Consider the following 24,764-nt stretch of genomic DNA (forward strand, 5'->3'; position numbering starts at 1 on the left):
CCAGAAACGATTCACCAAGTTAGCCCTAGGGTTTAAAGTTTTGAACTCTTTAAAAAAGTGTCAGATAGGTTAATTCACAAGTTGAGGGGAATCTTCCCAAGAAATTAGTGATGACGCAGCCAGCGGTGGGCTGCTGAAGGCGCTCTCAGCCTCCGGGTGCATCTCAGACCTCTTGGAATTTTGCAGCTGGAACTCGGGCTGGGGAGTCGCAGACGTGCGGGAGCGGCAGTGGGTGCAGCCCGACGGCGAGAGCAGGTAAGGGCAGAGGTGCGTGCTGAGCGCCCTGGGCTCGCCGGGCGCGCTCGGGGGGTGCTCGGAGTAGCGGGCTTCCTTCCCGCCCCCGCCCCCTCGCCGCGCCGGGCCGCCGGGGCCGCTCCTCCCCTGGGTGGGTCCCGGCTCCTTTTCTGGCAGGGTCTATTTGCATAGAGGAAACTGCCCAAAGTGGCCGCTGTGGAGGAGCTGGCAGCGGGGAAGGGGGTGTGCGCCGCGGTCCAGCAGCTGCCCAGAGGCCGCGTCCCGCGCCCGGCCGACCTCGTGCCTCGGGCTCTCCCGACAGTTCCCACACGCTCAGCCCGCGTCCCCGGGCTCTGTGCACCGCCGGTTCCGAGAGCTCACGCCTGACGAACGCGCCATGAGTCCAGGCCGGCGCGCCTGCGAGGACGAGCGGAACGGAGAGCCGGCTGGCGGCGGCGGCGGCGGCGGACCGGTGAGCCCGGCGACTGGAGCGCGGGCCTGGGCGGTGAGCGCGCTGTGCCTGCTGCTCTCCGCGAGTTCGGCGGTCGCCTGCCTGCTGCTGGGCGTCCAGGCGGCCGCGCTGCAGGGCCGGGTGGCGGCCCTCGAGGAAGAGCGGGAGCTGCTGTGGCGCGCGGGGACCCCCGACGCCTTGGCCGCCTGGGCCGAGCCGCGGCTGGAGCGCCTGTTGCGTGAGGTAGGGCGCGGCGTGCCGGCCGGGAGCCGTGGCGCTGGGGAGGGGTCGCCCGCCAGCGGTGAGCGCCCGAGTGCGTCCCGGCAGGCTGCACGGGGAAGGGTCGGAGGCGACCGAGGCTGGGGTGCAGGCGGCCGAGCGATCGGTCCTACAGTTCCCGCCCCAGCCTCAGGGTCGGCTTGCGGGAAAAACAAGCTTAGAAGGACTGTTTCGGGGACAAGCAGGGGGAGGAAGAGGAAAGACTGCGGACTCTGAAGTAACAGATCTAGGGGCGAGTTTCCACGGGTGTGCGCGCTTGGACCGATGGCTTCCCGTCTGCGTTAAGCGCCTGCCCTCTTACCTGTGCCGGGATAATGAAGGTGTCTGGTGACTCTTGTCACTGGTAGCAGCTGCTGTCCCCAGCGCTGATATATTTGCAGAGGTGTGGGGCCTCCAGCAGACCAGAGGTTTCCTGGTGGCGGGAAACCTGTGTCAGACCCGGGCCAGGGTCCTTGGAGGGACATGGTCAATTCAGCCTGCCCTGTCCACCCTCTGACCCGTCAGCAAAGTGTTTCGGAGCAGCTCCATCTTGGGGGTGCTGTGCTGTGCCTGGGGCTCCTTGAGCTCTGTGCGCACTCAGCGCAATGGAGACTTGTGGGGACGCCAGCCTCAGCTTGGCAGGGTGGGAGGAAGGAAAAACAGGGCCAGAAAACCCAGATTCTAGTTTGGGTTGACTCCATCTGGGCGATGCCACCTGGGCATTGTGGACACAGCAGATCTTGAGTTTCCTTGCTAGAAGTATGATATGAGATTCTGTGACACTTCTGTTAGGGTTGCTGCTATACTCTTCAAAGCAGAAGTCACATTTGGGACTTCAAACTTGCACCCATCATGTTGATCAAAACCACCTTCTGTGCAGCGGGGCACCTCCCAACAGAATGGTGGTGATAGACTGGCTGGCGCACCCCTGGCTGTGCTGTCTTCCGTTGCCCGAGCCAGCCTCTACTTCCTAGGAAAGGCAGCTAACCGGATATCCCCAGCATACTCCCCAAAGTGTTAGTTGCTCAGCCCTGTCCCACTCTTTGTGACCCCATGGACTGTAGCCTGCTAGGTTCCTCTGTCCTTGAGATTTCCCAGTCAAGAATACTGAAGTGGGTTGCCATGTCTTTCTCCAGGGCATCTTACCCACCCAGGGATCAAACCCTGGTCTCCCACATTGCAGGCAGATTCTTTACCATCTGAGCCACCGAGGAAGCCCTCAAAGGACATCCTTAACTATAGTGTGAAAAGCACTACAAAGTTTCAAGGTAGAGGAGAGGAAGGGTAGGCTTGTTACTGTGGAGTCCCCTGAATTGTGCTCAGCTGTGATCTTTATTAATGAGCTGTGTATCCATTGTTGAGTTGATTCGAGTTCTTTAAAGAGAGCGGGAGAAGACTGCAGCATGCCTTCTTGATCACCATACCTATTTCTTAGTCATTTTAAGCCAGTATTACATCTCTTCTAGCTTGGTTTTGGACAAAATTGCTCCTTCATGAAATGATTTTCTACGTTTCTCCTGAAAGTGCCTGTAGACTTCAGAAATCTTTCTGGAGCACTGCTGGCAACTCCTGGCGTTGGTTTCATAGTTGCAGCCCATTATCTTTTAGCAAATCCTTAGAGACCAGGGTTTTGAACTGATTTATGGAAGGCTAGTAAAATTTCTACCTGTTAGTGCAATAATCATGGCTGTTCTTTCGAATAGGGGGCCCCTCTCACTTAGTGAAAAATAAACTATTAAGTTTGATTGAGTACATCAGAAATCCCGGTAAAACTTTTTATGAGGAACTTGCAAATTCTGTCCATTCCAACAGGGAGGAGGGTCCTAGGAAAGCAGCCACCGCTGAGAAGTGTGGATTCTTAAGTCCTGAACTACACAGATCATAGGAAAGACTGTAGTTGTTCCATCCTGCTTCCAAGGAGTTATGGGCAGAGTATTCCATCTCTGCCTCTCTCCACCACCACCCCCTTTTCTCTTCTTCAATAGTAAGGTGAAGGAAAAATTTCAAATCCTGGGATTTTCCGTTGAAATTTGCTATTCCATTCTGCAGGCTATGCCTTTAGTATAGGACACATCTCAACTAACCAGACTTGATGTGGAGGAGTCTCTACTTGGAGCATCTGAGATGCCATACTACGAGTGTAGTCGGGGTTGAGCTTCTGGCTGTTTGTGTGTCCCTGTGAAACGGGATCTCTTTCCCAGGGCACCAGGCTGTTCCTTCTAGCCATTCTTCTCACAGATGTCGCTGGATGGGAAATGTACACAGCCTGGACAGTGACCCTGAGAGCCCCTGGCTGAGATGAGGGGACTGTGGGAAGTGCATAGTGGGAGTTGGTAATTGGCTTTAAATAGATCTGAATATAACTTTAAAAAAAAAACTGTTCAATATGAAGGACAAATAAATGATGAACTGAAAAATCTCTTAAAGAAAGCACATTTGTACTTGAATATGTTTTTCAGTTCTAATTGTTCTCAGGAAGCATCCTTTCAGCTTGTGCTGAAGTGGTTGTGTATGTGAGGTGCCTGCAGCTTGTCCTTTTACCAACAAGCTTGTTTCCAGAGAAGAGAAATCCTTGCCAACTATACACAACTTTCATGTCAGAAAAATAGAAATAAGCCGACAAAAGCCACTGTTAACATGGAACCCACTGTCTTTGTTCCCTTGGGAACGGAACCCTGAAATAACTTCTTTGGGACTGATTGATGTGCCTGATAACATAAATACAGAAGCTACAAAAAAGAATATTCATGATAATTCATGATTATTAAAGACCCTTCCCATGGTATGAAATAAATGGTTTTCAGAAAATAAGCAAGACTTTGGAGCAAGAGTGCTTAACAGTGTATCTTCAGTATGACCCCAAAATATAAATGCAAAACAAGCATCTGATATGATGCTTTTTAAGTGCTTTAAATAGCTTGCCTCAGTAATCAAACCGTCCCATTAGTTATACCTAAAGTATTACAAAAGCTTAAATTTTAGAGTAAATAAAACAGCTGCTGCTATACCACAGTAAAAATCTTAATGCAAGGATTAAAGAAACATTTAGTATTACAAGAAACTATTCCCAGCTTACAATGGATTTGTTGTTGGCTCTTGGTCTTCCCTTGTCCAGACCAATCAGTTTGAGAATAAGAAAAACCCAAAGACTCAGGGTAAAATTCAAGCCCTTTCCTTCACTACCCTCAACTATATATATATATATTAGTAAAGTTAGCATAAAACCCAGAATCAAATGGAGCTTTTTGGCCTCTGTGGCAGCTTATCACTTGTCAGGATTGCTCTGTGGTACACACTTAAAAATGCCAGTTTTTAAATCCCATGGGTCAACTGGAAATGGTATATAAATCATAGCTACATTTATTTCCTTGACATTTCCTGGTTTCCAAACCAAAAAAAGTTTCTTTCCACTTACTTCCTGGCATGTTCATTTTATCTCTCCACTTTTTTTTTTCCCCTTTTTGCAACAGTTTAGGAGAGCTTTATAATAACAGCAGCTTGTTTAGAACAAGCCAACTGTCAGGGTATTCCTTTCACAAAAATATTTTGAAATTGTTGAACTGGACTTTTATACATTGGCTTTAAAGATTTACAGCATCACTCCTGAAGTTGGGGATCTATAAGCTGAATGAATTTATACCAGCAGGCCGAGAAGGGTAGATGATAAATGGGATTTCAGTCCCACAATTTACTAGTCCTGGCATCTAACCTCTTCAACTTCCTGAGCTCCAGCTTCCTCTTTCCTAATATGATGGCCACAACTACCTATGCAGTGATGCGCAAATAAGGTAATGTAAAGTGTTGGTCAGTAAGCCTTTTGATGGCAAGTACCAGAATACCCTTGTGGCTCAGCTGGTAAAGAATCCGCCTGCGATGAGGGAGACCTGGGTTTGATCCCTGGGTTGGGAAGATCCCCTGGAGAAGGGAAAGGCTATCCACTACGGTATTCTGGCCTGGAGAATTCCATGGACTGTATAGTCCATGGGGGTCGAAAGGAGCTGGACATGACTGAGCGACTTTCACTTTCACCTTCACCAAAATACCGAAGTGTGATCCCTTAAATAATACAGTTGTTGAATTCGCTTGCATAACCAGAGGAGCCTGAAAGTCAGGCTTCAGACCTTGGGTCAGTTCCATGACCTGGCCATGCCTGGGTCCTAGGTTATTATCTGCCATTCTCTTGGCCTTTCTTCATGGTCACAAGATGGCTGCTGCAGCCCCAAGCATGTGTCTTCACAAAAGAACAGCCAAGGTAGAAGGGAAGAGAGCAAGAAAAAGCCATCTTCTCAAGAGACTTTCTCCTTTATTTGAGTCAGGGAAATTTCCTTATAGCCACCAGCCAGAATCGGGACCAGTGACCACCATCATCCTGTCAAGGGTAATGGGGTTGCCACAGGAGACTTTGGCCAAGTTTGATACATCCTCTGAGTCTGGGCATGTTGCCAGTGGAAGAAAATTGTAGCTTTGTGTGGAAGGGAGCCTAGGACTGGCGATTAGGGAGCAACTAACAGTGGCAGGTGGGTGCTCTAGACTGTTGCCCTAGAGGAGGACAAGAGTGGGGGTAGGGGAGGGGAAAGTCATCAAACTGCGTTCCGCAGTTTTCGTAACCATGTCCTCTTCACTGCTGCACACTTTGGGAACACTCTCCAGCCGCAAAATTTCTGTTTCCTTCAAGGTCCTGCTTTCCAGCTCTGCCTCTAGCCATAGTCAAAGGCAAGGTTGATAGTTTGGGATTCTCTCTGGCACAGTCCTATGCTTTGTAGTTTGTGATCTTGAATCCTCAAGCGCCTGCTGTTCTGATCCCAAAATGACTGGCTGGAGTGGCTGGGGATGGCACTCTAGGGTCCTGCTTTCCAACTCTTTCCACATCATGGCACACACAAAAAATGATGACACCTGCACATTACCGGGCAGTTAGTGGAAGAGGTTCCTCGGGCTGGAGGGAACTGTCCTAGCAGCTCTGAGGACCGAGGAGATCAGTAAACCTGAATCCATATGTGGTGCCTTGTACCCATCAGGTATGCCCAGACAGCTCTGCTTCCCCTCCTCACCCCAACCCCAACTATAGGCCCCCTTAGTTTTTTTCAACATCCATATCTCACCATGACCTCCAGATCCCCTTCTAAAGTGTGTACAGTTACAATCATGGTCCCCAGAGCAGGATGTTTCTTTACCTTCACTGAGCATCATCTCATTAGGTTCCACCTTTCTAGTTGTCTTGGATCCTTATTCTATCAAATGGCAGTGTGACAGGACCCTGACTCTCAATTAAAAAGGGAATTCATTGGCTGGAGTAACTGAAATGTCCAGGAAATGTCTGCTCAGGCACAGTAAGAGGTGCCTTGATTTTGTGTTTCTCTGTGTTGGCTCTGTATTTGTCAGAGATGCCCTTACTCTTCCCATGAAATGGCAGAGCAGCTGTCAGCAGCTCCAAGTCCATGTCCTCAGTGTTAGAGTTTCTCTTTCCCAATAGTTCCCCTGAATCACTCCAGTGGTCAATATGGTTTGCCTGAACTGGTCACTGAGATGAGCCAGGCAGCCTCTCTGATCACAGGGTCTGGGGGTGGGGGGATGGGTTGTGCACCCGTGCACATCTGTGTATACTCCACTGGAGCTGAAAGGACTGGGGGTGGAGGATGGTCCCTAAAGGACAATTTGGAGTGTTGTTATTAGAAGAAGAGGAAGAAGGCATGGGGCCAGTCAGATCAAGTAGATGATCATCCAAGGAATAACAAGAGAGGGGCTTGGGCAACAAGCTGGAGCCACATACTGGAGAAATTCTTCCTCAATTACTTGACATCCAGCTAAAGGATTTTCGATCAAATGGGATAGGCTGTAGGTTGGTAGTTATTTGTTCTGTAGGTGTTTATGTATATTGATAAATTGGGGTTTATCTGTGGTTGTATCAAAATCTGTGTATCTCTGAATATAGTATGCTTACAAAATGTGAGCTTAACAAGTTATAGGATAACTTTAAATCTTAAAACTTCCCCCACAACAGCATCATGAGTTTTGGAAGGCAGAGGTTATTGTCCTTGTTTTACAAGGGAGGAATGTCACTGAGAGGAAGGCCAGGACCTGTTCTGGGCACACCGGCCAGGCCTAGGCTCTCTTAGGGCAGCAGAAGTCTTTGGCAGGAGGAGTGATGAGGGAGGGTGCATCTTCTCCGCCCTTGGTATGAGGTTCATGTCCAGCTGAGGGCAGTCAGGACCACCTGCTCCCAGGGCCCACCTTCCTCAGCCCACTTCCATCCGCTTCCCAGGGAGTGTTCTTCCCATAGGAGTGTACGTGTGAGGAAGGAGGCTGCTCTCTGTCCTGGTTGAGGAGTGTTGGGGTGCCCTGAGTCTCGGTGACCTGGAGCAGTGAGGCCAGGAGGTTGCTCAGCTTTGCCTGGTGCTGTGGGTGATGGTGGCCTTGAGGGGCCTGAGTCTGAAGAGGAGGTACTCTGGACAAGAAATCAGAAGTCCACTGTCTTTCATATGTTCAAGCTGCTGTCACAAAACTGGATGGCTTAAACAACAGATACTTATTTCTCACAGTTGCGGAGGCTAGGAAGTCCAGAATCAAGGTATCAGCAGGTTTGGTGTCTGGTGAGGACCTGCTTCCTGGTTCATAGATAGCTGTCTTCTCACTTTGTCCTCTTAGGGCAGACAGAAGGGCTGAGGGAGCTCTCTAGGGTCTCTTTTTTTGTTGTTTTTCGGTCGATAAGTTGTGTCTGACTCTTTGCAACCCTGTAGACTGTAGCCCTTGCTTGCAAGGTCCGATGCTGTAAAGAGCAATATTGCTTAGGAACCTGAAATGTTAGGTCCATGAATCAAGGCAAATTGGAAGTGATCAAACAGGAGATGGCAAGAGTGAATGTCGACATTCTAGGAATCAGCGAACTAAAATGGACTGGAATGGGTGAATTTAACTCAGATGACCATTATACCTACTACTGTGGGCAGGAATCCCTTAGAAGAAATGGAATAGCCATCATAGTCAACAAAAGAGTCCAAAATGCAGTACTTGGATGCAATCTCAAAAACGACAGAATGATCTCTGTTCGTTTCTAAGGCAAACCATTCAATATCACAGTAATCCAAGCCTATGCCCCAACCAGTAATGCTGAAGAAGCCGAAGTTGAACGGTTCTATGAAGACCTACAAAACCTTTTAGAACTAACACCCAAAAAAGATGTCCTTTTCATTATGGGGGACTGGAATGCAAAAGTAGTATGTCAAGAAACACCTAGAGTAACAGGCAAATTTGGCCTTGGAGTACAGAATGAAGCGGGGCAAAGGCTAATAGAGTTTTGCCAAGAGAACACACTGGTCATAGCAAACACCCTCTTCCAACAACACAAGAGAAGACTCTACACATGGACATCACCAGATGGGCAACACCGAAATCAGATTGATTATATTGTTTGCAGCCAAAGATAGAGAAGCTCTATACAGTCAGCAAAAACAAGGCCAGGAGTTGACTGTGGCTCAGATCATGAACTCCTTATTGCCAAATTCAGACCTAAACTGAAGAGAGTAGGGATAACCACTAGACCATTCAGGTATGACCTAAATCAAATCCCTTATGAATATACAGTGGAAGTGAGAAATAGATTTAAGGGACTAGATCTGATAGACAGAGAGCCTGATGAACTATGGATGGAGGTTTGTGACATTGTACAGGAGACAGGGATCAAGACAATCCCCATGGAAAAGAAATGCAAAAAGGCAAAATGGTTGTCTTAGGAGGCCTTACAAATAGCTGTGAAAAGAAGAGAAGCAAAAAGCAAAGGAGAAAAGGAAAGATATTCCCATTTGAATGCAGAGTTCCAAAGAATAGCCAGGAGAGATAAGAAAGCCTTCCTCAGCGATCAATGCAAAGAAATAGAGGAAAACAACAGAATGGGAAAGACTAGAGATCTCTTTAAGAAAATTAGAGATACCAAGGGAACATTTCATTCAAAAATGGGTTCGATAAAGGACAGAAATGGTATGGACCTAACAGAAGCAGAAGATATTAAGAAGAAGAGGTGGCAAGAATATACAGAAGAACTGTACAAAAAAGATCTTCATGACCCAGATAATCACAATGGTATGATCGCTCACCTAGAGCCAGACATCCTGGAATGTGAAGTCAAGTGGGTCTTAGAAAGCATCACTACGAACAAAGCTAGTGGATGTGATGGAATTCCAGTTGAGCTATTTCAAATCCTGAAAGATGATGCTGTGAAAGTGCTGCACTCAATATGCCAGCAAATTTGAAAAACTTAGCAGTGGCCACAGGACTGAAAAAGGTCCGTTTTCATTCCAATCCCTAAGAAAGGCAATCCCAAAGAATGCTCAGACTACTGCACAATTGCACTTATCTCACACGCTAGTAAAGTAATGCTCAAAATTCTCCAAGCCAGGCTTCAGCAATACATGAACCGAGAACTTCCAGATGTTCAAGCTGGTTTTAGAAAAGGCAGAGGAACCAGAGAGCAAATTGCCAATATCTGCTGGATCATCGAAAAAGCAAAAGAGTTCCAGAAAAATATCTATTTCTGCTTTATTGACTACGCCAAAGCCTTTGACTGTGTGGATCACAATAAACTGTGGAAAATTCTGTAGGAGATGGGAATACCAGATCACCTGACCTGCCTCTTGAGAAACCTGTATGCAGGTCAGGAAGCAACAGTTAGAACAGAACATGGAACAACAGACTGGTTCCAAATAGGAAAAAGAGTACATCAAGGCTGTATATTGTCACCCTGCTTATTTAACTTCTATGCAGAGTACATCATGAGAAACGCTGGGCTGGAAGAAGCACAAGCTGGAATTGAGATTGCTGGGAGAAATATCAATAACCTCAGATATGCAGATGACACCACCCTTATGGCAGAAAGTGAAGAGGAATTAAAAAGCCTCTTGATGAAAGTGAAAGAGGAGAGTTAAAAAGTTGGCTTAAAGCTCAACATTCAGAAAACCAAGATCATGGCATCTGGTCCCATCGCCTCATGGGAAATAGATGGGGAGACAGTGGAAACAGTGTCAGACTTTATTTTTGGGGGCTCCAAAATCACTGCAAATGGTGAGTGCAGCCATGAAATTAAAAGACGCTTACTCCTTGGAAGGAAAGTTATGACCAACCTAGATAGCATTTTAAAAAGCAGAGACATTACTTTGCCAACAAAGGTCCGTCTAGTCAAGGCTATGGTTTTTCCAGTGGTCATGTATGGATGTGAGAGTTGGACTGTGAAGAAAGCTGAGCACCGAAAAATTGATGCTTTTGAACTGTGGTGTTTGGAGAAGACTCTTGAGAGTCCCTTGGACTGCAAGGAGATCCAACCAGTCCGTCCTAAAGGAGATAAGTCCTGGGTGTTCATTGGAAGGACTGATGCTGAAGCTGAAACTCCAATACTTTGGCCACCTGATACGAAGAGTTGACTCATTGGAAAAGACCCTGATGCTGGGAGGGATTGGGGGCAGGAGGAGAAGGGGACGACAGAGGATGAGATGGCTGGATGGCATCACTGACTCGATGGGCATGAGTTTGAGTAAACTCCGGGAGTTTGTGATGGACAGGGAGGCCTGGCATGCTGTGATTCATGGGGTTGCAAAGAGTCGGACATGACTGAGCGACTGAACTGAACTGAACTGAGACTGTAGCCCACCAGGCTCCTCTGTCCATGGGATTCTCCAGGCAAGAATACTGCAGTGGGTGGCCATTTCCTACTCCAGGGGATCCTCCTGACTCAGGAATGGAAGCTGCATCTTCTGTATTGGCAGACTGATTCTTTACCACTGAGACACCTGGGATGCTGGTGTCTCTTTTATAAGCTTACTAATTCCATTTGTAAGGGCTCCACTCCCATGTCCTAACCCCCTCTCAAAGCCCCCATCTCCTAATACCATCATATTGGGGATTAGGTTTCAACACATGAATTGCAGGGAGTGAGGGGCACAAACATTCAGTTTATAGCAGCCTCTACCACCTGCTGGCTGTGTGGCCCAGGCTGCTCCAGAACCTCAGTTCTCTACGCATGAGGTGGGGCTGAGAGCACTGCTCAAACTGTGGGGAGGGGCCATGGTGATTCAGGGAGAGAAGGGAGGGCTGGACAGAATATTTTGTGCAGCCCAGGGTGAGCTCTGAGCCTTGAATCTCACTGTTCTTACATGTCAAGGCCCCACAGAGCTTTGGTGTAATCCTGTACCTTCAGGGGGCCTTCTTTTTCACCACAGATTTCTACACATTTCCCCCTTTTCCCCTATAATTCTGACTCCTGACCCCCACTAGGCATTGTTAGGTATTGGTGGGAGATATGGTTCTTTCATACCCTTTTCTCTTTGCTCAGGAACTTCTCAACTCATCCTCCCTTAGGATGTTAGACCCAGTGTTGGGAATTAGCATGCTTGCTTGGCAACCCTTCCCCTTTCTCCTTTTTAAAAAAATTTAAATAACCAAGGTGTATGCTAGTCTAACATGGTTAATATTATTGATGATCCCACCACCCTAAAACAAGGACTATGTAACCTTTTGCGTGATTTTCTCCAGCCTTGTTTGGATGTACAGATTCATAGATCTCTAAGTGTGCACACCATTTACACCTTGCCTCTGTGTATTTCAACCTTTTTATCAAAAACATTTTTCCAAGTGCTATGCAGTCCTTGTGGTCATGTTTCATGACCACATAGGATTTCATAGGTGGAATCTGCATCCCTCTATTAACACGACATCTAGGGCAGTTCACACCTTTGTTGGTACAGTACGGCTGATGGTTTTGTGGGGAAGACTTCTTACTTCTATTGTTTTTCATGATACAGAGCAACTGCCTAAAAAGGATCATTTTTAGGGCTTTGTATTTTGTCTTGATTTTGGAACATCCAAGTTTGTCCACGACATACATGTTTATCCTCCTATGGAATTCCCAAACTGTTAAATGATTTTGTTATATCAAATTTAAATCAAATTGTTAAATCAGGCTTCGAGTTTTAGGATGGGAAAAGTGGATTCAATCTCTCTTTCGGTTGAGCTTTTATGTCAGTTAGGTCTGTTGTTGAAAGCAAAAGCAAAAAGCAAATGATAAAGAAGTCTGAAAATAAGATTTGGAAGAACTCTGAAGATTTCATTTCAGAATTAGGCTCATTTGTTGATTTGGTGCAGAATCCTCCTTAAGCAGTTTTGTGGAGCCGAGCACTGCACTCCGTCTGCAATGCAATTTCTAGTTCTGTGAACAAATGTAACAGTGTCAACTTCTCCATAGGCCACACAGGACCTCCAGCTCTTCTCCAATAGATTTTCTTTATGTGTAGGATCAGGATTAATCTTTAACTGTTGACACAGGCATTTAGAAAGCAGCCCCTTCATCATTTCTGGAAACATATTTCAGTACTAAGCACCAACCATTGGGAGAAAAAAATAAGTTTGCAGATATAATTTTTAAAAAATACTATGTCTGCCCTACCAGATTTTATTTTATCTTATTATTTATTTTGGTTCCGATGATAAAGAATCCACCTGCAATGTGGAAGACCTAGGTTTGATCCCTGGGTCGGGAAGATCCCCGGAGGAGGGCATGGCAACCCACTCCAGTATTCTTGCCTGGAGAATCCCATGAACAGAGAAGCCTGGTGAGCTACAGTCTATGGGATTGCAAAGAGCTGGACACAACTGAGTGACTAAGCACACATTATTTATTTTTGGCCATACTGCGTGACTTGTGGGATCTTAGTTCCCTGACCAGGATTGAACCCAGACCCTCAGTGATGAAAGCTCAGAGTCCTAACCACTGGACTGCCAGAGAATTCCTTGCAGATATAGTTTTAAAGAAAGGCATGTCTGTGTACTCCTGAGGCTACAGGGGAAATGGTTAAGGGCCTTCCGGTATACACCTTGGACAGAAGTTCACATATCTGTTCTTGTGGTATTTCTTTTTATTTTATTTATTTATTTATTTATTTTTCTTGTGGTATTTCTTAACAACCCCATCCCAACCCCTGCTAGACAGGCTTCACTCTCCCAGAAGGGGCAGTGACCAGCCCGAGGTGGGGCTGGCAGTGTACACCCAAGCCTGGATGACCTGACTGAGTCCCAGCTCTGCAGCCTCACGGCAGCCCCCCATGGAAACAGTACCTTAGCTTTTCCTGTCAGTGTGGACATCCTCTGCAGGTGTTTGATGTGTAGAGCGGCAGGGAATACTTCAGCTTTAAGCAGAACTGGGTTCACATCTGAGTTCTGCCATTTCCCAGCTGTGTTGTTGTTGTTTAGTCTCTGAGTTGTATCCAACTCTTTTGCAACCCCATGGACTGTAGCCCATCTGGCTCCTCTGTCCATGGGATTTCCCAGGCAAGAATATTGGAATGGGTTGCCATTTCCTTCTCCCGGGACTCTTCCTGACCCAAGGATCAAACCAGCATCTCCTGCTTTGGCAGGCAGATACCTTACCACTGAGCCACCAGGGAAGCCCTCCCAGATGTGCAGACTTGGGTAAATGGTTGTTTTTCCAAACCTCAGCTTGCTCATCTACTAAATGGGGATTATTGTATTTGCCTCATAAGGTTTCTGTGGGGATTAAACCAGTTGATATGTCTGAAGAGCTCAACACATCATATACATCCTGAAAATGGTTCTTTTTGTTGGAATACTTTCTTTGACTGAATCCAGAAGGAATGTCTTTGTCTGCTAATTGAACAGGAGGTCCTGTGGTTACAAGCATGATCTTAAGATCTTTTTACCACTGGGGTTCTGCCATCCTGTTAAGGACACACAGAAGAGAAAAAGGTATCAACATGTCCAGTCTCTGAGTCAGTGATGTGAAATGTGACTTGGTTGTTGAAGAAAAGCAGACTGCATTAGTTTCATAGCCCCATTTTTTTTGTCTCTCATTTGAGCAAAATGAGATTTTTCCATTTAAATTAAAAATTTCAGTTTTTATCACAATAAAAATATAATTATTGATGAAAATTATTAGATGGATTTTCATTGTGAAAGGACTCTCAAATAGCCAATAAGTTTGCTTTAATTAATTAGTTAGTTGCTTTAGTTAATAAGTCTGCTTTCATGAATATGCAGTATGGCACAAGTACTCCAAATGCTCATGATTAAACCAATGAGTTAAGAGGCCTCACACATATCTGTTTCAATTCATATTGGTAAATGAGAAAACCTTTATTTTTCTGATGTAGCCACAAAATTGGAGACGCAGGAGTACCATCCAATAGGTAATGTGAACTTTTAAAACAGAATTTGCTTCCAACTTTATGTTGTGAAATAAATCATAAAGTAGTTGGAAAGAATTCTGGTGTTTTCAGAAGACAGTTTAAATACATTGTATCAATACTTAACTAGGGCCTCCAAGGAGGATCATCATGCAAAAACCAGGGTCTGTCCATTTACTTAACTGTGCTTTTTTGTGTGATGTATGGGGTGTTAGCATCTTGTGTTCACACCCATCTTTTGGTTCAGATGAATGAAGGACAAGTTTACGCAGCACTGGGATTAGTGTGTGTGTGTGAGGGTGAGTGTGTGTGTGTGTGTGTGTGTGTGTGAGGGTGAGTGTGTGTGTGTGTGTGAGGGCGAGCCAGTGCAGACTGGGAGAGCCTGAGAGTGTGCATGCGTATGGGTGTGTATGTGTGTATGAGCAAGTATGCACACATGTGAGCATGAGGCCTGTGTGTGTATACATGTGAGTACACATATGTACCTAAGTATGTACATGAATGTGAGTGTGTGCATGTGTGGGGGTATGTATGAGCGTGTGTATACACATATGCAGATGTTATGTTGTCTCACTGATCATGCCTACTACGCCAGTTTTCTTGCGATATCTCACTGTGCACACTGTTCGCTGAACCCAGGGTAGGCAAGGTGAGAACAGGGAAGCTGGAAGAAAACTCGAAGAGCCGTAGGAACTGCAGGCATGTTTATTTTCTCTGGGTTGGCAAAGCAGTCGTAGCAGCAGATATAACATGACCTCTCATAACATAACCTCTTCTAAAACAACATCCCCAGGGCTTTCCAGGTGGAACTTATATATGCTTACAGAACAAAAGTGGCCAAGCAAGTATCTCATATCACACGTGTAGTGCTATAAATCATCTCATCTGTTACATAATCATTATTCACAAAACACGGGGCAAGAGCAAGAGGATGTGGGGCGAGAGAGCCTGACCACGCCATCTTGGCTCATTTGCTTTTTTCCTACATATGTGTGCACGGGAGCTGGGAAGGAAGTGGGAAGGACGAGACCAACTTAACCTCTTGCCTCCCCACAGAAGTCGTCCCACCTGGAAGCCTGGCACAACTCAAGCCATTGCTTCAGAGCTGGGAGACCTGGGTTTGAGCCTGGAGCTACCTCTAAACTGACCACAGTGTCCTGGGACAAATTAGTCAACCTTTCCAAGCCTCAGCTTCCTCCTCTGGAAAAAGGGTGATGGTGTCTGCTTCACTACATTTCTAGGAGAATGCAGTAAGGCCCCTTCCCCGGACTTCCCTGGGTGGCGAGGGGCCAGCCCTGCCCTCCTTACCTACTCCCCGCATGGCTGATCCTGGCCACAGGGCTGCCAGGACTGCTAACATCAGTGTCACATCCTTCTTGGGGACAGTTCCTCCTCCTCCTTCCAGCTCCTGTGATGAAGCTCACACCTTAGTAGTGGCCAGGAATGAGTTGAGCCGGAAGGAGCACCATAGTATCCCTCACTCAGCCCAGCCAATCCAGGTTCTGCTGCGGATGTCTTCGTGGGCTTTTGTTTAATTAGTGCTCCTTGAGTCCATGCTCCAGACGGGTCTGGCTACTGATCATTCTGCCCATTCCTCTTCTTGAATATGCTCAAAGGTGTCTCCCTTCCCTCACCCCCATCAGCCCTCAGTGCCTCTCACGCCTGTGGGCTCATAAGGTGAAAACGTCTCAATCTGCCTGGCAGTCAGTCCCTTTCAGCCTACTCACCGCCTCCTCTCACTGCAGTGCCCTTGGGGACAGTGAGGAAGTGGGGTGGGGTAGGGGCAGGGGTAAGTGAGGGGACCCCATCTGTTTTAGTGTACTGGGCGCTGCCCTAACAAATTACCACAGCCAGGGTGGCTGAAACAACAGATGTTTTTTTCATCATTCTGAAGGCTAGAAGTCTGAGATCCACGTGTCAGCAGGCTGGTTCGTCCTGAGGCCTCTCTCCTTGGATGGCCATCTTCTCCCTGGTCCTCACACGGTCCTCCTTCTGTGTGTATATGTGTCTGAATCTCCTCTTCTTAAGAGGACACCGGTCATATTGGATCAGGGCCCACTATAATAACCTCATTTTAACTTATCTCTTTAAAAACCCCATCACAAATGCAGACACACTCTGAAGGACTGGGGGTTAGGACTGCAGCACATGAATTTTGGCAGGGGACATGATTCAACCCACCATCTAATTAGACTTAACACATCAAGAAATGCCAGATGTTCACTGTGGACAGGATCAAGAGGGCAGGGGTCAGCAAAACAGGTGGAACCCAGTGTGGGGATTAAAGCAGGCCTGACATGGCAGCTGGCCTGTGGTGTGGAGAAGGCTTGGAGGCCCCACATGGGAGCAGCCTGAGTGCTCTCTTCAACATGTCAGAAGCCATGATGGAGGGAATTCCCTGGTTCAGTGGCTAGGACTCCACATTCTCACTGCCAAGGGCCCAGGTTCGTTCCCTGGTTGGGGAACTAAAGACTCCACAAGTCACACAGTGTGGCTAGAAAGAAAAAGAAAAATAAAGCCATGATGGAAATTGTTCATCCCCTTCACATAGCTCACATAGTTGGTGGGATTTCTTTCTGTCACGCTGGTGTAATGAACCTTAGAAGAGGGGTTCTGATGGGAAGTGATGTGTGTGTCTTTGAAAAATATTGAATGGGAACATGAATTAACGACTACTGGAGACTTGCATTTTGTTTGCAGACCACACCTTTCAAAACACACTTACGCATTTTGGGACTGAACAAGGACCCTTAAGGAAATGTTTGCCGATGTGGTTTATAAGAGTCATTCAGCATGCCAATGGAAGTCACCCATTAAACTCACATTCTTTAGAGAAAAGTTTCTGAGCTCCTGCCAAATGCCTGGGTTGGGCTAGATGTTCTCATTTTCTTTACCTGGCTCTGCTGGGATGTTTACCTGGCACTGTGGTGGAAGCTGAGGCTCGGGGTGGTGAATGGATGCCTCCTGAGCCCAGGATTCCTGCCCCGCCAGCCAGCCAAGCCCACGGGAGCCAAGGGCCTGGGCATCCTTGTCCTCTGGCCTTTGTTAGGTTATATGTGACATATAATGAACTTCATATATTTGAAATGTGTAATTTGCTACATTTTGACACATGTGTACACCTGTACATCTCCACAGTCAAGATAGTGAACATGCCCAAGCCCATGACCCTCAAAACTTTTTCCTCTTTCTTCCTTGAATTCTGTCCCTTCCATTCTTTCCCACCTGCCACCCAGGTATTGCTGATTTCTTTTCACAATTGATTAGTTTTCCTTTTTGTAAGATTTTTATATGAATGGAATCATACAGTATGCATTCTTTGGGGGTGGGGAGGGAAATCTGGTTTCTTTCACTCAGTATGATTATTGACTCTTGGATACTTTTGCATACATTGTTTGTTCATTCTTTTCCGTTAACTATTATTATATGGATTTACCACAACTTTTTAATCCTTTCACCTGTGAGTGCATATTTGGATTATTTCAGTTGGAGGCTGTTACAAATAAAGCAGCTATGAACATTCATGTACAGGTCTTTGTATGGAGTATACGTTAATTTCTCTTGGGTATAAATACCTTGGAGTAGAATGGTTCATTGTCTGATAGATGTGTGATTAACTTTTTAAGAAACTACCAAACTCTTGTTCAAAACCATCTTGTCATTTTACATTCCTACCAGCAGTATATGTAAGTTTCATTTGTTCATATAGTATGTCTTTTCTGGGGGGTGCTTTTAAGACTCTTTTTATCCCTGGTTTTAAGGAATCCAATTATGTGATGCCTTAGTGTCGTTTCCTTCATGTCTGTTTTGCCTAAGTTTCATTAAGATTCTTGAATCTGTGAGTTTATAGTTTTCATCAAAATTTGAAAAATTTCTTCGCCATTTCTTCTTCAGATGCTTTTTTCTCCTCTACTTTATGGAACTCCAATTACACACATATAAGGCCACTTGAATCCAAAAGCTCACTGACATACTTTCTTTTTAAAATAATTCTTTCTCTCTGTGTTCACTTTGGATAGTTTCTATTACTGTTTACTAATATTTTCCTCTGCAATGTTTAATCTTCCATTAATCCTTTCTGTCTTCTTTTCCATCTCAGACTTCATAGTGTTCATCTCTAGAATTTCAGTTTAGGTTGTTTATTATCTTTGATGTCTCCACTTAACTTTTTGAACATAGACCACACAGTTCCAATCCTTGTTTTAAGATCTTTGTGTGCTATGGCAGTTGTGGGTCATTCTCAATTAACTGATTTTTTTCTCCTTACTATGGGGCCTGTTTTTCCTGCTGAAAATTTATTATATGCCAGACATTATGAGTTTTACCTCTTTAGGTGCTGGATATTTTTATTTTTCTATCAATATTCATGAGCTTTGTTAGGTCATAATTGTTACTTGAAAATAGTTGAATCTTTGGGGGTTTTGTTTTTAAGATCCATTAGGTGGAGTCAGAGCTATATTTAGTGTAGAGTTGATTATCCCTTACCCCTGAGGCAGGACCCTTCTTGGTACCCTGCTCAATGGCATAACTGGTGCTCTTCCCAGCCCCGTGTGAGAGCTGGGCACTGTTCCCGCTAATCCTTTCCTTGCCTCAGGTTGTTTCTTCACACACATGTGCCCTCTGCTGAATACCCAGTGAAGATGCTTGATGGCTTCCATGGTTTTCTGTATGCAGCTCTCACCTACCAGGCCCTTTGTTCTGCAAACTCTAGCTACCTTGGTATCCCTGGACTCCTAGCTGCCAGCTTCCACCTGTATCTCTTCTTCTTGTGCCACAGCCTAGAAAACTCTTTCCAGGCAGGAAGCCAGAGTAGTTTTTTTTTCCTGTGTCTTTGAGGATCATTCGCCTTCCTTGCTTTATCTTAATACCTTCAAAACCATTGCTTCATTTTTTTGTTTGTGGGATTTTTTTCTATTGTTGTTGTTTGGATTTTTGACATTGGTTTAGGCAGGAAGGTAAATCTAATCATTCCTACTCCATCTTGCCTAGAAGAAGAAAACCGTGATATAGCCTTAAAGATTTTTTAGAATAATTTTAGATTGTGTGTAGAAACATTGTGGGCTTCCCTGATAGCTCAGTTGGTCATCTGCCTGCAATGCAGGAGACCTGGGTTCAACTCCTGGGTCAGGAGGATCCCCTGGAGAAGGAAATAGCAACCCACTCCAGTATTCTTGCCTGGAGAATCCCATGGACAGAGGAACATGGCAGGCTATAGTCCACAGGATTACAAGAGTTGGACACGACTTAGTGACTAAACCACCACCAGAAACATTGTACGTGCATACATAACCACAGTGCATGCATGCTAAGTCACTTTAGTTGTGTCCGACTCTGCAACCCTATGGATTGTAGCCCACCAAGCTCCTCTCTCCATGAGATTCTCCAGGCAAGAATACTGGAGTGGGTTGCCATGCCCTCCTCCAGGGGATCTTCTCAACCCAGAGACTGAACACACATCTTTTATGTCTCCTCCATTGGCAGGTGGTTTCTTTATCACTAGCACTACTTGGAAATCCCACATAACCATAGTACATTTGTCAAAAGTAAAAAATTAAATGTGATGCAATACTCTGGAAGGCAGAATTCTAAGATTGCTCCTAAGATTACCATTCCTTGTTGTACGCACTTTGTATAATTCCCTCCCCAGGAGTGTAGGCAGAACCTGTGATTATGATGATAAAATTGAGTTACTCAACCTATGATTGAGTTACTAATCAGTTAACTGGGTTAATTTAAAAGTTTATCCTTGGTGGGTCTGAGTTAATTTAATTAGGTGAGTCCTTAAAAAAGATTGGACCCTTCCCTAAAGCATGAGAGGGTTTGTGGACAGGACCACATGGCAAGAACTAGCAGCAAGGACTGGAGGCCTCAGATCACAAGGAACCACATGAACTTGAAAGAGGACCCAGAGGTGCAGAAACACTGAGATGGCACATTGATTTTAGCCTTTTGAGACCCTGAGCGGAGAACCAAGTTCATCTGTGTCTAGACTTCTGATCTCATAAACTATTAAGATAGTAAATTTTTGTTGTTTCAAAAACTTCTGATTTGGTGGAAATTTGTTATGCAACCATGGAAAATGAATATGATTGCTATTAACTAAAAAGAACCAGGTCAAATTCATGAGTAACAATAACCTACTATTCATCTAGAAAGATCTCAATAAAAACGAATGTGAAAAATGAAAGACTCATGTGAGGGCCAGCATGAAGCCATGGACCTCTCCCATCACCTCCAGTTGTCAGGGTGCTTGTCACACTCTCATACTGTGGTTCAGTTGGAGATAGAATTCTGATCAAGAATGGATTGATTTTATGAGAATATATTTGCAAATCATATATATGATGAGGATATAGTATCCAAATATGTAAAGAACTCTTATAGCTAAACAATAGACAAACAACCCAATTTAAAAATGGACAAGCAGCTTGAACAGACATTTCTTCAAACAAGATATGCAGATAGTCATCAAGCACATGGAAAGGTGCTCAGCATCATTAGTCATTAGGGAAATGAAAAGTCAAACCCATAATGAGATACCATTTCACATCCATTAGGATCTGTTAGTGAGGATGGATCTTCATACACCGCTGGTGGGAATGTCAATTGGTTCAACCACTGTGGAAAATTTTGGTGGGTCTTCAAATTGTTAAATATGGAGTTACTATATGACCCAGCAATTCCACTCTTAGATATACACCCAAAAGAATTTTAAAGGATTCAAACAGTATATGCACATAAATTTATGTTCAGAGCAGCACTTCTGACAATAGCCAGAAGGTAGAAACAGCCTACATGATCATCACAGAATATGTGGATAAACAAACTGTGGTATGTATATACAAATGTAGTACTATAGTACTATTAAGCTGTAAAAGGAATGAAGTACTGACACATGATACAAAGTGAATGAATCTGAAAAACGTTTTGGTAAGTGAAAGAAGCCAGACACAAGAGGTTATGTGTTGTGTGATTCTGTTTATGTGAAATATCAAAATTAGGTCAGTCCATAGACATGGAAAGCAGATTGGTGACTAACAGGAGGGAGGAAAGGGAAGCTACTGCTTGATGGGTACAGGATTTCCTTTTGGAGTAATGGTAATATGTTGGAACTAGATGGAACTCCATAAAAGGGGTGGTGGCCCAACGTCATGAATTCCCTAAAGGCTACTTAATTTTTCACTTTAAAATGGTTAACTTTATGCTATGTGAGTTTTGTCTTAATTTTTAAAAAAGAATAATCTGTTATAGAAAATAGCAAAGTTATATTCTAATCAGTGGTGAGTGAAAGTCGCTCAGTTGTGTCCAACTCTTTGTGACCCCATGGACTATACAGCCCATGGAGTTCTCCAGGCCAGAATACTGGAGTCGGTAGCCATTCCCTTCTCCAGGGGATCTTCCCAACCCAAGGATTGAACCCAAGTCTCCCACACTGCAGGTGGATTCTTTACCAGCTGAGCCGTAATCAGTGGCAAGTGACTGTAATTCTGCTACCCATTTTTTTAAAAGTCTTTATTGAATTTGTTACAATATTGCTTCTATTGTTAACATTCTGTTTTTTGGCCCTGAGGCATGTGGGATCTTAGAATCTTAGCTCCCCAACCAGGGAGTCAACCTGCACCTCCTGTATTGCAAGATGAAGTCTTAACCACTGGACCACCAAGGATCAGTACCCATTTTTTAAGTGAACCACAGATTGCATTTAGATCTTCTCACCAGTTGTTCTTCTAATGTTCTTTTCCTATTCCAGGATCCCATCCAGGAGACCACGTTGCATTTAGTTGTCTTATCTTTTCTGATCTATGACACCTGCTCAGTCTTTTCTTGCTTTTTATGACTTTGACAATTTGAAGGCATATCGGTCAGGTATTGTGTAGAATGTTGCTCAGTTTGGGCTAGTGTGATGCTTCTCATGATTGGACTGAGTTCTCAGTGTTTGGGGAAATACCAATCGGGTGGATTGCCACTGTCATGACATCATGTCAGTGGCCTGTGATGTCAACATGACCCATCACTGTTGACATTAACCTTGATCACTTGATTAAAGTGGTATATGCTAGATTTCTCCATTATAAAGTTACTGTTTTCCTTTTCCTACTCTACGTTTTGGACGTAAGTTCCTAAGTCCAGGCCATACTCAAGGAGAGGAGAATTTAGCTCTACCTCCTGGGGACAGAAGTATCTACATATATTACTTAGAATTCTTCTGTAAGAAAGATTTGTCTCTTTCCCCTATTTGTTTATTTATCCAGTCATTTATATCAGTATGGACTCATGGGTATTTAATTTTTTATTTAGATTTTAATTCAATACTACGTCATTTATTTTGTGGCTTAACTTGTTCCAGCTTTGGCCATTCTGAATTCTTTCACTTTCTCTTGTTTCTTTGATGTACCTGCCCTACCCACCCTTAAAGCATTTCCTTATTTTTTGATACTACAAGATACTCCAGGCTTATCTTATATTTTTCCTGCCCTGGCTCTAGAAACAGTCTCCAAGGAGACTCCAAGGAGTCATGGTTCTTTTCATTGGAGAATGGTGTTTAGAAACCAAGATCTGGGTGCTGAATGTGCTTATTGCTACTAGGGTGTCATTGGTTGTAGGTCTTCTCTGCAGACAGCAAAGGCACAAAGAATACACGTATACTCTTTTATATTCACATAACTGTAATTATTTCTCTCTGCATCTGTGTGCATAACATAAGCATGACCTCATAGTGATGTCTCTGACTAATCCAGCACCACACTGTTCATTTCAGCTTTCCCCCTTTGCTTATTTATAACTTCTTTCTCGGACAGTGAGAAACCTGACTCTCATTACCCATAGTTTACTTATTTGCTCAACTCCAATATATATGCATAGTGATTTCAAAATTGCCACCCTATACCCCTGTGTGAAACAATTATACCTACCAGAGTATTGCCTTTATGGGCAGTTCCTTTGGTCTTCAGCCCATAGTTCTCAATTGAAACACTGTTTTGCAAAGTGACTTAGGTCAGCTGCACGTTTTTCCCAATGACTTTCAGTGAGGTTATATCATGTAATTTTAATATAGTTACATTAATTTGTCTCAGCCTGCATTCCATCCTGGACTTTTTCAACATCCTAGTCAACTTTTTAAAAATTTGTATCCATTAAAGTTTCCTCTTTGTGATGTATGGTCCAATAGTTTTTGACAAATGCATGGAGTATATCCGTCATCCCAGCACCATACAGAACAGTTCTCTCACCTCACAGCTCCACCATGAGTCTCTTTGTGCTTCATTCCTCCTGCTCCCTCAACCTTTGGCAACTATTGACCTAGTTTCTGTCTCTGTCATTTTGTTTTTGTTTTTGTTTTTTTTTGTCTCTGTCATTTTGTATGGCTTGGATTTTTTATAGAAACTCTTTTTTACTAGACATGAAAAGTGCTTGTAAACAGAGGTTGTCTTACTTTGTGATTGAAGTTAGTTGATACCAGGATTCAAGTCCAGTCCTGACGCCTACATTCCTCTGAGTCTTAATTTTCTCATCTGTAAATGAGTCTAAAACTTGTCCTATCTTCATGGGGTTCTTGGGAGGACTCAGTAAGATAACAGTTGTAGGGCACAGTACCTGGCACATAATAAGTAATCAATAAACTTGATGGTAATAATACTTTATATTTGTTACCTTATCATCACCAAAATCATCATGACCATGGTGGAATGTTAAAAAAGACTGTTAAAGAGGCCAGGATATGCTGCTCTCTTGAGTTGCTGGTGGTTATAAGAATGTACCCATGGGCCCTTCCCTACAGGGGTTGGAAGGAAGGCAGAGAGGATGTGACTATAGCAGGACATTGATCTTCTGCAAGCCTTCCTCTGGTGTTTGTGGTGCCTGTGTGTTTTATCAGGGTTGATCCTGAAATTAGGGCTTCCTGAGAAGACGGAATCATGTCTGTCACTCAAAAATTGCCCTAGGCAAGCAAATTTTAGGGCTTCGTTTTGGCTTTTCTCCTCCCCAGGATTTTTTTTTTTTCCACTTAGAAGATATTACAACGTGGAAAAAACTTTTTAAAAAGTAAATCACCGTGATCCTTACACCCAAGTGGGTAGATGTTTTGGTAGTTGCTGCCGTCCCATGGCTGCATTTTTACACAGATGTAAACATTATTTATTGTATCATGAACATTTTTCTGTGTTGCTACACAGTCTTCCTAATGATTTTTCATGAAGATATGACAGTTTCATGAAGGGGATTCATCATCCTTCACTAAAATATACCCACTGTTTTGCAGTGCAGCAAATCATGAATATAATTTTTTTGCTCCTAATGATTAATTTCCTTGGGATATACTTCCTAGAGTAGGAATTTTCTGTCAAAGGATAGGAATGCCTTTGTGGCTTTATTTGTAGCATTTTGCAGAAATAAATCATGTAATCCCTTTTGTATATTAATCTTTATTTCATCAAAAGGCAGCTGTTCAGGGGTGTGATCAAATAACTGATGAAGTGTTTGAGACTAATGCTTCAATAGATCACCGATAAATTTTACCATCTGAAAATTTGGAAACCATGATTTTCCCTGATTAGTTTTCTCCCAACTCTCACCACCCCTTCCCCCAACGCCAAGTTGTCCTCAGTTCTTTTGGAGGGAACTCCCAAAGTCTTGAGTCTTTT

The 24,764-nt window shown here is 44.3% G+C and overlaps 1 protein-coding gene across 2 annotated transcripts in view; it reads left to right on the forward strand.

The window, feature by feature from the left end:
- The first annotated feature begins 435 nt into the window (after positions 1–435).
- Positions 436–24,764, forward strand: part of COL23A1 (collagen type XXIII alpha 1 chain) — a 376,188-nt gene continuing 351,859 nt past the window's right edge. For both annotated transcript variants that reach the window (XM_043465726.1, XM_043465727.1), the window contains exon 1: positions 436–928. In XM_043465726.1, coding sequence (XP_043321661.1) covers positions 632–928 — 297 coding nt within the window. In that variant the 5' untranslated portion in view covers positions 436–631. The remainder of the gene's footprint in view (positions 929–24,764) is intronic.

Source organism: Cervus canadensis, chromosome 4 (assembly GCF_019320065.1).
Source record: "Cervus canadensis isolate Bull #8, Minnesota chromosome 4, ASM1932006v1, whole genome shotgun sequence".
In the NCBI taxonomy this organism is placed as follows: domain Eukaryota; kingdom Metazoa; phylum Chordata; class Mammalia; order Artiodactyla; family Cervidae; genus Cervus; species Cervus canadensis.